The sequence below is a fragment of the Rhinolophus ferrumequinum genome, chromosome 3 (genome assembly GCF_004115265.2).
Source record: "Rhinolophus ferrumequinum isolate MPI-CBG mRhiFer1 chromosome 3, mRhiFer1_v1.p, whole genome shotgun sequence".
Classification (NCBI taxonomy): Eukaryota; Metazoa; Chordata; class Mammalia; order Chiroptera; family Rhinolophidae; genus Rhinolophus; species Rhinolophus ferrumequinum.
In genome coordinates this window covers 103,142,945-103,155,720 of record NC_046286.1, presented here as the reverse complement: position 1 = coordinate 103,155,720, position 12,776 = coordinate 103,142,945, and the positions used below count along the sequence as shown (strand labels likewise).

At 35.8% G+C, this 12,776-nt stretch overlaps 1 protein-coding gene across 2 annotated transcripts in view; it reads right to left on the bottom strand.

Moving 5' to 3' along the window:
- The window catches only part of PACRG (parkin coregulated), a 430,204-nt gene that overhangs the window by 379,734 nt on the left and 37,694 nt on the right, over window positions 1-12,776 (bottom strand). The window contains exons 1-2 of one of the 2 annotated variants that reach the window (XM_033103452.1): window positions 8,104-8,213; window positions 1,749-1,883 (exon numbers count right to left, since the gene is read on the bottom strand). In XM_033103452.1, coding sequence (XP_032959343.1) covers window positions 1,749-1,883; window positions 8,104-8,106 — 138 coding nt within the window. In that variant the 5' untranslated portion in view covers window positions 8,107-8,213. Of the gene's footprint in view, window positions 1-1,748; window positions 1,884-8,103; window positions 8,214-12,776 lie in introns of those variants that run through there. The other variant, XM_033103451.1, reaches the window with a different exon arrangement.

The window sequence follows — 12,776 nt, the reverse complement described above, 5'->3', positions numbered from 1 at the left end:
GCAAAGATAACGCAAAATGATTCATCATATATCCTATTATTTTTCGAGACTAATTTTTTCTAGTCTCTTGACATTTCTAAAAGGTACTGATAAGAGTATTTGAACAGGTCAAAAAATCTATAAATTCTTTTAATTGATATGATTTTTTTATGTGCTGTACTTACTTAAAAGACCAAATCCACTCACTTTTTATAAAGAAACGTGGCAAATTCTTTTACTCAGGTTTTTAGGAACCTCCACTGTGTTATCTTGTGTAAACCAGTACACAAACACAATATCCACAAAATTAATGAAATATAAACAAACCCCAAAATCGCAGTAAAGTTATGGAAATGGGTACTTATGTTAAGACTAAAATATCTAAATTAATCATACTTCCTATGAATTTTTTCTCATTACATGCACATTTTCACACGAGAAATTTCACACTGTAATAGAGACAATGAAAAGCTTTACGACAATGTTCTACATCCTCCTAAAAAACTATGATAAAATTAAATAACAAGGACACCTTCAGATTTCTCTTGCCAAATAATCTGTAATATTTCTAAGTTCAATAACTGTCTATCAGATATCTTTTCAAGATTTGTAAATGTTTCATAATTATATGAAAACATTTAAGGACATAGAAACAATGCAAACAATTCTTTGTTTTTCCATAGAGACACGGAGGAAGAGGTTAATTTTAATTAATCTTTCTAAGACAGTTTGATGAATTGTTCAGTTTGATCATTTTACTTTTTAACATAAATTCATTTGTTACTAGTTACAATTCCTACGTTCACCTTCTTCAGACACTACGATAGGACTTTTTAGTTAAATGGGTCAATTGCTTACTTTAAATGATTTTGGCAAAAACCTTTTATGTTCCTTAACCTGATGTGATACACATGTGCAACCGCTTTTCTGTTTTAAGGCTGAGAAACCCTTTTAGCTGATAAATATCACCCAAAGCCAAGTCGTTGATGACAAAAATAATTAAATAGTGAAGCTGGTTAGAGATCAGCATTCATTTTTCAAATTAAATGTAACAGCCTTCTCCAGTTAAGAGATTGGCAAGTTTTTACAAATAATATCAGTGAGCCTTTTAGAAAGAAACACAGCCACATTAGAATGGAGTCATTAGGCGATACATTTATTTTGAAGCCAATTAACCTTTTGTCAGGAAAATGTCGGTGCTGTAATGGTTTCAGCAGTGGAGGTCAGCCTCTAACAGGGCACGTATGACAGCCACGGCTCCGGCTGACACGTGCTGCACACGGAAAGGAGAGCACAGCACTGAGAACCGGCCCTCTTTTGTATTCCACTCTGCATTTCCAGGGAGCAGACAATCTTGACCTATCCATTTAGGTAATTAAAGCTTCCATTTGGAAGTGTCCTGCAGGAAGGTGAAATTTGGGGGAGATAAATGGCTATTGCTCTCTGTATCTAGCCACCAGTTCCATCATTTGATGGACTGCCTGAAACAGGCTGGGCTGCCAGGTTCTCATAAAAATAGAGATGAATTGGGCACCAGACAATTCTCTAAGGCAAAGCAACTCTGTCATTTTCTTTTTTGCAGGCTATAATTTAATTGTTAGTCAAGGTGGACAGCTGACACGGGGAGGCTTTCTCTAAGAGCTTACCCACCATCTTCCATTTGCTGCGAATTCACTCCCGTTTATTTATTTATCAGCCAAGTTAGTTTGGCATTGGGAGATGTCACTTCGGCAAGTGCAGCTGGCTCTCCCAGCTGTGCCCTGACTTACCTTCCACGCTATTTTGTTTCCTTTTGAATCATGCTCAAGGGCAATTGGGAAGTCTCCTCGCTCGTAAAATTTTCGAAACGCTGTGGGTTTGGTTGGTCTTTCTTTAAATGCTCCTGCAGCTGGAGGACCTCTCACCTTCAAAGAAAAAACAAATAGGAATCAGATTTTAAAACACACTGAAAAAGACACAGAGAAAAGAGTCATTTCTGTCTTTTTTTTTTTTTAAGTTTCAGTTTGTATAAAATATTCTGGATGGTAAAGAACAATTTACTAATAATGGACAGCAGGAATCTCCCTAATACAAACATCTGGAGAAGAAAATTATTTTATGGTCACTATTAAGGGTTTATTTTATTTCAAGCTACTTTGGAAGTATTATTAGAAAATATCACTAAAAATATTTTATAAGGAAGGGAAGCCTGAACTTTGGTTAAAAAATATTTTAATAAATTTATCTATGTTCAGAGTATTAAAACTTAAGCTTCCTAATAATTACTAATTCTAATCTCAGGTCTGATTTATTTTGTGGAATCCTGAGAAGTAATAAATTTAAAATATCTCCTTTATATCTTTCTATATACATCACATTGCAGGATATATTCTCACATTATAAATATTAACAAACAAGACCCTATAAAACGTGATATAAAATTTACTGACAATAAATGAGAGGTTAAAAAAGAAAAAATGCTTATCTACTATGTGTGTATATAGCATACATACATTTCATAATGTGAATTTATGAGAAAGTAACTAAAATAGATTACATGAGAATCTTTCATCCCTCAAATTGATATATTTATTAAAGAAGAAATATTTCATATTAAGTTATTCACATTGAGTATACCTTTTAAATGTGCATTATTTACATATAAACTAATTCATTAGGTTCCAAGACTCAAAGTGATTAGTGAACTATTTAGAAAATTATAGTTCACTGTATTGTTCCTTACGTATAGTCTAAACATGATTATCTTTCCCCATATTTGAAAAAAAAGGAAAATGCTAGTCACTTAGTAGTTTAATAAAACCATGGTTATTTTGTTAATTCTTAATACGAACAAGATAGCTAATAATTTATGTAATATCTTAATATTTTAAGTTACGTTAATTTTTAATATTTATGTGAAAACTTTAATTTTAACAAAGAAATATATAAAATATAATACAGAGGGTGCCCAAAAAATGTACACATATTTTAAGAAAGGAAACTGTATTAAAATTGCAATAATATATACAGATAACAAAAGATGAATACAAGTCACATGTGACTTCTGCAATTACAAGAGGTGCTCAAAGTGGTTCCCATCAGCATCCAGACACTTCTGATTATGGCCAACTACTGCTTGAGCAACGTTGACCAAAGTGTCCACTTCTATACATTTCTTTGGTACCCCCAGTAGTACATTAGATAATGACAAATACATTTTATCTAATGGACATATAAAGGCTAATATTAGGAAATAAGTGGGATATTAAGAAATATCTTATTAAGATGATTAAATGCTGGAGCACAGTTGAAGAGTGAGGTAACACAAAGGCAGTTATGAACATCTGAGTTTTCGTCATTACATAGCACACGTCCAGTACACAATCACATAAGTAACCAAGGTGACACTGGGCAGGGGGAAGCACGATTTCCTCTTACTTATTGAAGATGTGAAATTTGTTCTGGCATTAGAATTATTAGCCATCATTTTCAGCCCAATTCATGCAGTTGTTAAATAACCGTGTGCGTCCGACAACTATTTTGTGCAGAGCTTGGAGCTAGATTCTACATACAATCGAGAACATTCTCAGGTTCATCAGTATAATAGGAAATGGAGAGCTGTGATTTTCCCAATTCATGGACCAGAAAATCTTGAATCACAGTTTTGGGAATTGATAAAGAATTGACAACTTTTTATTTTGCCAAGAGGTTACATTAAAAAAAAAAAAAAGATTACCATATACCATGATGTCACCATTTTAATGCCCCCCCAAAGTGGTGGAACATAAAGAGAATACTAAGTCAAGTTAAACTAGCATGCATACATATTTACAGAAATTTAAGTGTAATTGTGCATGCGTGCGTGTGTGTGTGTGTGCATGTGTGTAAGAACTGCCATTGTAGAGTACTGATGACTGCTCAGAAGGTATGTCATTTTATGTTTGTTTGTTTTTTAAAATTAACTTTTATGCATAAAGAATATGTGGTATCTATACAATGGAATATTACTCAGACATAAAAAAGGATGAAATCCTGCCATCTACATGGATGGACCTTGAAGGCATTATGCTAAGTGAAATAAGTCAGACAAAAAGACAAATACAGAATGATCTCCCTTATGGTGGAATCTGAAAAAAAAGAAGACTCATAGCAACAGAGTGGAGTGGTGGTTGCCGCGACTGGGGAGGGGACAGTATGTATTGATCGTCTTCTTCCATTTGCTTTGTGGTCTTCCTGATCTTGGTGTGACAATTGATTTTCTGTTGAAACGTGGATGTTGGTGTATTTATTTGGAGACTTGATCTTAAACATCCTGTTTCATCTGGTTTATCTGACATGTCTCTGGCAGAGTTTTGGCGGAGGGAAGGCATCTCATCACTACCAGGTTGGTGCAGAAGTCCTGGTACCCCTCCTGGCCTCTGCTGACCCCCGTGGAGGGAGCCCTCATCAATACTGGGTGCAGGTAGGGCTCCAGCACCACTTGGCCTCCACTGACACCTCCCTGAGAGGGAAGGGTGCTCCCCACACACAGATGGGGTGGCCTCATTATTGCAGGGCAGTGTGAAAATCCTGACTCTCTCTGAGGCATGCTTTGACGACACCCCAGCGGGAAAGGGGAAGAGTCTGTCATGACTGCTGGCTGGGGCGGAAAACCAGGCTGCCCCGATGGGGTCTCCACAGACACTATGGGGTGTTGGGGGGCCCTTTGATTGTTCTAGTAGAGATGAAAGACCCAAAACCTCATTTAATAAATTCAACTACAACCATCATTTAGACCTTGCGTCTTGCTCAGCATCTGCTAACCATCCTTTTGAGATTTTCTAGATGCTAAATTATTATTGATGATGTCGACAGCAGGCCTCCCACTTGTTTAATGGACCTAAAATTCGCTTGACGTTCCCCATCTTTATCCCTTCTCTTTGTAGTATCTTACATTCAGTATCTCTTTTCCCTTTTCTCTCTTATTCTAAATATACTCTGATCTTGCCGATTCTGATCTCAAACTTTGAATTGCCCAAATTTTTCAAAGAATGAACACATTTCTAAGAATCCCAGAGACTTTTCATGAATTGTTAGGCATTCCTTACACGTAACAGGTTAGACCTGTTGGTGCAGCAGAAGTGTCACCAAACTGCACACAGAGAACATCACTTTGTTTCTAGGTAGTATTTTGTTTCTATCTGAAATTCCTATGTACCCACTTAAACCTTATAGGAGGACATACTATTTTTTTATTTTACCCATAATGCATTCCAACATTCCAAGTAATTCTAAAAGTCTGTACTAGAAAATTTCAGTAAATATAATTGACCTCTGGAATGGTAATAAAGATATTATCACTGGATACACACAGAAAGATGTAACTTTGAGTAAACAATTTAAAAACAAGTGAAAATACTGTTAAGAATCCTAGGTAAGTCCCATGTTTTTAGAACTACTGTAAATTTTACTTAATGTCTTAAGAATTTTACCCCGATTTATTATAAATAATATAGAGCAAATAAGGAACCATAAATCAAATTAGATTTGTGGGAAAATGCAATTAGGATTTGCCTGAATGGTGGGGGCCACCCATAAACCAATTAGGAAGAATGGATGTTGCAGCAGAAAGCTTTTAATAAAATCTAATGCACTTGGGAACCGAGATATTGAATGTACTTTGAAGTGAATACAGATGACAGAGTACTTTATTGAATGTGCTGTAATGGATTTAGGACTTAGATCACAGTCTCTGTCATATTGTCACAAGACTAATAATAATTAGTAGAAAGGAATTTAAGGCTTTCGAAAATTCTTTATCATGCCGTCTGAAAGCTTCCTTTTTTCAGCATATCTGAAGCTGCTAAAAAAATAGACTTTTACTTCAAGTGGGGGATGTACATTGTGTTATTCTAATTGGTCCATTTAGCCAACTCATTAAGATTGAAACAATGAAATGCAAAGACATTCCTTTCCTCTTTTCATCAGTTTCAACCTGAAATTTGGATTCACGAAAGCACTGTGGTGAGGCCCCTGGTGAGTCTAGTCTCTGAGCTACACGCGCACCTGAATGCTGGCCCCAGGGCCCGCAGATGTGTTGCTTTCAGCCTAGACTTCTGAGCAAAAAGGATTGTAATTCAGTGTGTGCCCCAGGTGCCAACTGTAATTGCTTTACTACGTCAGAAATTTTGCAATACCCAAGGTCACCAAGTGACCAGGACGTTGTCTGCACGATATTAACACTAAGCAAATCTGGTTGTAATGACAGTTGCAGCCCCCCAGCCCTGACAGAAATGAGCTCATAGGACCAGGCAGCTATTATAAGAAGCTGCAACAATGTAACAATTTAATGATACAATAACACATTATGATAGCAGTGTTTTTGCCAAGTAACAGCCAGAGAAGATAACAAGAACTGTATATGAATATTTATGTATATAAATATTCAATATATATAGACATCCTGCAGAGTCCTTAAAAGTCAGGCCCTACAGGTAGCAGCGAGTGGCAGAGAAAACTTCCAAGTGGTGTGGGGGACCTATTTTAGGAAGATTAGTCCACTAATCTAACTGGATGGCCTACCATCAGGAGACCGGAGACAAGATGCCCAAAATGGACTTGATGCAGTGTCCAAGCATGAGATGACAAAGGCCTGAAGTTAGGGTGGCATCAAAAATAATAATAACTTCTGCTAATATTGTGTTCCTTGTCTTACAAACATTACCCATCTCAACAAAACCCACAGGAAATGATCTTACAGACAAGGAAATCAGAGCTTAGAGCTGCGCAATAACCTGGCAGAAATCAGAGAAGTAGGGCGGAGTAGGAAAGAGATTTGACCTTCTCCTCTGAAGGACATGACTCCATCACTGCGTTAAAGGATTGGGTGTTGGCCAAAAGCTAAAGAGGAAATATCTAGGGTGCATGGCTGATGGAATAAGGAGAGCTAGAGGCTACGATGAGACAGACTTCAGACTACAAAGATGAAAATCTACTTACGGTATATAAATAATAAACTGCAGAATAGAGGGGAATCTTGTTAAACCACTTATAATCTAGCACCTACTAATAATGTGCTTTCCCTTTTAGACTGTCCAAAAACATATACAAATACCATAGTTTTACATATTTATGTCCTTTCTATTTCGTGTACTTTTTTCACTTCGTATCATAGGTTTTGATGTTGCTCCTGATATCAAAATTTCATTTTTCGTGGCTAGGCAGTATTTCACTGACAGTTTGCAATTATATTTGTAATTTACATTATTTCCAATTTTCTTTGGATTTTGTAATTACATTATTGTAAACATCTCAGGCATAATACATTTTTCATATTTTATATTATTTCCTTCAGACAGAATCCCCCATATCAGATAATCTTAATATGTCATGATTCTTGATAAAGTTATTTGTTAATTAAGCAAAAGAACAGGTCTTTATGTCTTAGTCTGCTTGGGCTGCTGGAATGGTTAGTATAAGGAAACTAATTTCATCACGGAGACCCCACTCTCATGGGGTCACCTCATACTCCTAATTACCTCCCAAAGGCTCACCTCCAAATACCATCGTTTTGGGAGTTAGGGCTTCAGCATGTGACATTTGGGGAGACACAAATTCAGTCAATAGCACCTGACTATTCTCCCAATTTAACGAAAGAGGATGAACATTTTCTCATTTTAATATAAATGCCATATGTACACATTTGTGAACGTATGTTCATGTCTCTTCCAAATTAACATCAATTTGTATGACGCTTTTATAGTGAAAGGTATTAATCGTTGGTTGCATTTAATCGCAAATGATCTCCTCACCATCTCTGCTTTCCATTTTTATTTATTTAACATTTAAAGGTTTTAAATTTTTGTAGGAAAATCTCTTTGTCTTTGCTTTATTTGCTCTTTTTGCCTCCAGCTTTGCCTTTTCTAGATCACTCCTCTGCTGACTGCACAATGAATATTCTAATAGACTAATTAAATCATATCTTCATCTATTTAAAAGCCATAAATGATTTCCCATTGACACGCTACACAAAGACATTTGCAAGCTGACTGTTGATCTGTCTAGCCATTCCTCCACAGACACCCGAAGCATAAGGTATTTAATCCTTCCCACACCTCTATAACCCAGCACGTGTATGCATTAATTCAACAAACACTGCGGACATACCATCTTATCTGAGAATGCAGCCACTTGTGGAGCTAAGAGGGACCTCACAGGGCACACAAAGTCCTTGTTTTACTCTTCATATAAACTGAAATCCAAAGGAACTGTGGAAATGCATCCCGATTTACATGTCAATGCTTATTTGTTCTCAGCTGTCATCCTAACAATGACCTCAGCTCTGCAGACACTAGACTTCTTTCAGGCTAGCATCCAGCAACGTGATTCAGAAATGGTTCTGCAATGCTCTATGATAGGAGAAAGTCCCAAAGATTGCTGAGGAAATTATGGTTACTTCATTTCAAGTGTATAACTAAACTGGAATACTCTTGGATCTGAGATTGTATTTCAAAATGTAGTCTCTACACTCTACAATAGCCTGCAAAGCAATGGCTGGACTACACAATTTCTTTTTCAATTATTTTGGTTAAAGTACTAGACATTAGTGGTTCATTAAATTCTCCATGTAGAAAAAAAAAAGAAGAAGATTGAGAGTCTTTCCTAACAAAATGAGGCACAATAATCAAATGATACAAAAGAAATCTTGACACCTGAAGACTAAAAACTTTACTCAAAAGCTGATCTCTTTGTGCAGTTAAGTACAGAAAAAGGCCCCAGATTTAAGTGCCCAAGTGTGATTCTTGCTATCAGCTTGTCTCCAGAGAGTCATCGGAGATTTCAATTTAGACATGCTATTTAGTATCTGTCTTGCAGAACTGATAACATGCCTGAATGACTGAGGCGGCTTGGTTAAAACACTGTCACACTTAACACTAAGGCCACGGAAACGAGTGAGCTAAATGTGAAAGGAGAATATAAATGGGTAAGAGTTTAAAAGATAGCTATTCCCCTTACACCTCTAATGTTTAAAGCATGGAAAATAGTTTGTATCTAAACATATATTCTTTGTCTTGTAACAGAGTTATTTCTTACTGAATAATTAGAGCAAAAATGTCATTTTTGTGTATGTGACGAGACTATATTACCATCTACATTTTACATATCATGAATATTTTAATAGAAAATTTGAAAATCCTTGTGTCTAATGATGCAAACTGATATTCTCCAGAAAGAACTAGCTATTTAATAGAAAACAATTTTTAGAACTGTCTACAATAAAATACATTTATATTGGTAAAAAAGAGTTCTGCTTTTCCTTCAGCTTACTGGCTCCTTCTAAATTAGAAGTACTTTGAAAGTTCATACAATTTACAGAGATATTAAATACCCTGAGTATAACTTTTAAACTCTAGAGGTCATATAAGGAAAGAAAGAAATATTCTAAAACATTTATGTTATTATACATACAAAGCACACATATGACAACTTAACTGAAAGATAACATAATAAGAAATACTAGATTATGATCTTATTGTTTTGGGTTTTCCACCATGGTTTCCACTATGGTTCATTCAATCAAGAAAGAAATGTTAAGAATGTGAAAGGAAAAGAAGGAATGAAGATTTACCTAAATAGTGTGTTGTTTACCTTAGGTAAAGATAGATACATCATTCACTATCAAGATGTAATATGTTTTTATTTTTATTTAGATTACACACACACACACACACACACACACGGAGTCTGACAGTTAAGTTCGCGGACTTGTTCAAATGATGCTAACCTTTTTTGATATCAGAAAGATTATCATTATGAATTTGTACCAACTAGACAGTTAACCAAGTTCACTATTTGGAAGTGTTGAAAAGGCTGCGTGAAAAAGTTAGACGACCTGAACTTTTCACCAACAATTCATGGCTCTTGCATCACGACAATGCACCAGCTCACACGGCACTGTCTGTGAGGGAGTTTTTAGCCAGTAAACAAATTACTGTATTGGAACACTCTTCCTACTCATCTGGCCCCCCAATGACTTCTTTCTTTACCCGAAGATAAAGGAAATATTGAAAGGGAGACATTTTGATGACATTCAGGACCTCAAGGGTAATATGACGACGCTCTGATAGCTGTTCCAAAAAAAGAGTTCCAAAATTGCTTTGAAGGGTGGACTAGGTACTGGCATTGGTGCATACCTTCCCAAGGGGAGTACTTTAAAGATGACCATAGTGACATTTAGCAATGAGGTATGTAGCACTTTTTCTGGGATAAGTTCGTGAACTTAATTGTCCGACTTCATATACCAGGGTGCCAAAAAAATGTGTACACATGACTTGTATTCATCTTTTGTTGTCGGTATATGTTGAGTATTACAATTTTAACAGTTTTTTTGTTTCTTATAATGTGTATACTTTGTTTTGCTCGCTCGCTCTCTCTCTCTCTCTCTCTGAATAAATATATAAAATGAAGTACATTTTTCCTGAGCCAAGATCTTCATCTATGAAAGCTAGCTGAAGTTATGTTAGCTTGTGGACAAAATAAAGCCAATTTGTCCACATGGAGAATAAACTCTTAACCTTTTTCCTATTAACCATTCGTCATTTGTCTAACCAGTCCCAAATAGTAGATACAATTCATCAACCCAGAAACTTCTATCAGCAGCATGCTTTACATTTAGAAGTGTTCTTCATAGCCATAATTTACTTTCAATGCATGCTCGTGATTATATCATTTGAGTAGAAGCTGTAAGGATGATTTGAAAAATATTAGATATTATTATTAGAATTTTATACAAGTAATCCATAATCTTGTATAAGTAATTTACACACGTGTGCACACACACACACACACAACCTGAGTCAGATTTGAAAAATATTAGATATTATTATTAGAATTTTATACAAGTAATCCATAATCTTGTATAAGTAATTTACACACGTGTGCACACACACACACACACACACACTACCTGAGTCAGTGAGGAGTTTCCTCTTTTGTCTTTCCTTAGAAATATGTTACTATATATTTGTTTTTGATATATAATGAAATATGAGATAATCTTGACTTTAAAATAAAATACAAGAGGAGTCAAGAAATGTCCTCCTTCCCAGCCTACTTTACCTCCTTGGTATCTAACAAGGACTAAATCTCAAGGGTTAAAATGATTTCTGTGAGTATTTCTCTCTTCTTTGTATTCTAAAATCATACAATATACTAAGGTGAATAAAAACAAGCCATGAACTTCATTTACTGTAATATTAGGACCTCCAAAAGCTACCTAAGGCAAGTCGCATGTCATGGGGAAGAGAAGAAATATGGTGAGTGATGAGAGAGATCATTGATACATTCCAGAAAACACCAGAAACAAAAATTATTTCTGTTGAGAAAGATCCCATAAAAGGCAAATTTTGTCTCCTGTTTGCAGAAATGGGTGTAAATAGGGCTCAAAGCAGAAGACCTTTCATATCCGTTTGGGATCAGAGAAGCAGAGGAGAAATATCATCAAAATAAATACATAAACAAATAATATCTGCAACCATCTTCCTTTCTGATAGCAGAGAAAGAGAAAGATTTTGGAATATAAATCCCAAAAGAATGCTACACTTTACCAAGACCCAGAAACCTATTTCAAACTACAGTCTAGGAAAAGCCAACTGTCTCAATGATGAGGATTAAAATGGGAACCAGCACAGCATCAAAACAAAGACACTACAAGGAAAACAACATGTATAAAAGAGCAGCGAAACTTACCAGTCGACAAAAACATACCATGCAGAGATAAGCACGGCAACCAAATATTTTGTCAAGAAATCTTTAAAAACTTGATGAAGCAGCCATTTTTATGGAAAAAGACCAAAAAGGAGAAATGCAAGAACTGTGACAGAGGAGATGATGATGTGCTAGGAGAAGATGAAACATAAGCAGGTACAACTCCGACAGCAAGTAGGAATGAAAATTCCAAAATATGAAGATGAAACTGGAAGAAGCAAAAGGGACAAAGAACACTGGAAAAATACGAAGAGGATACAAGTGATAGAGATGAGAGAAATGCATGATATGGGAGAGAAAGAGTGTCAAAGGAGATCTAAATTATGCATAATTGAAGTTCTCACAGAAGAACTGGTATTGGGACAAGTGATAGCAGTCTAGAAAAAAAATCCAGTTGAATCTATTCCTCACACTTTACAACAGAATTAGTCCCAAGTGGAATAAATACTTAAATGAAAAAGAAAGAGAAAGAACCAGTAAGTGTCCTAGTAACATGATCCACACAAAGGCCCACAAAGACATACACATCCTGCTCCCCCCATTTCATCTCTGGTCTCATCTCGTTATTATCCATAGTCATCTGTGCTTCAACACACTGGCTTCCTGCTGCTCTTTGAACACACCAGATAGATGCTAATTTGGGGAATTTGTTCTGGTTGTTCCCTCTGCCTGGAATGTTCTTCCTCCATATTTTTATTTGATAAACCCCTTTACTTCTTGTAAGTGTCTGCCCAACTCTCCTCCTTGAGACCTTCCACAACCATCTCATTCAATACAACTCTCTCCCCCCCTTGGACCTCCAACCTCTTTATCCTGCTCTGCTTTTTCTTTTTTTCCATAGTGTTCATTCTGTTCTGACATACTATGGAATGTTTATTGTTTATTGTTATTGTTTATTGTTTATTTCCTTCCTACCTGAGCTAGATTCTAAATTCCAGAATAGATTGTTTGCTTTGTTCCTTGTTACATTAATAGTGTCTGGTACAGTAATAGGTGTTCAATAAACATTTGTAGAATGAATGCATGGATTCATTTGATAATATAATAGAGATTACATTGCTGAGATACACAGA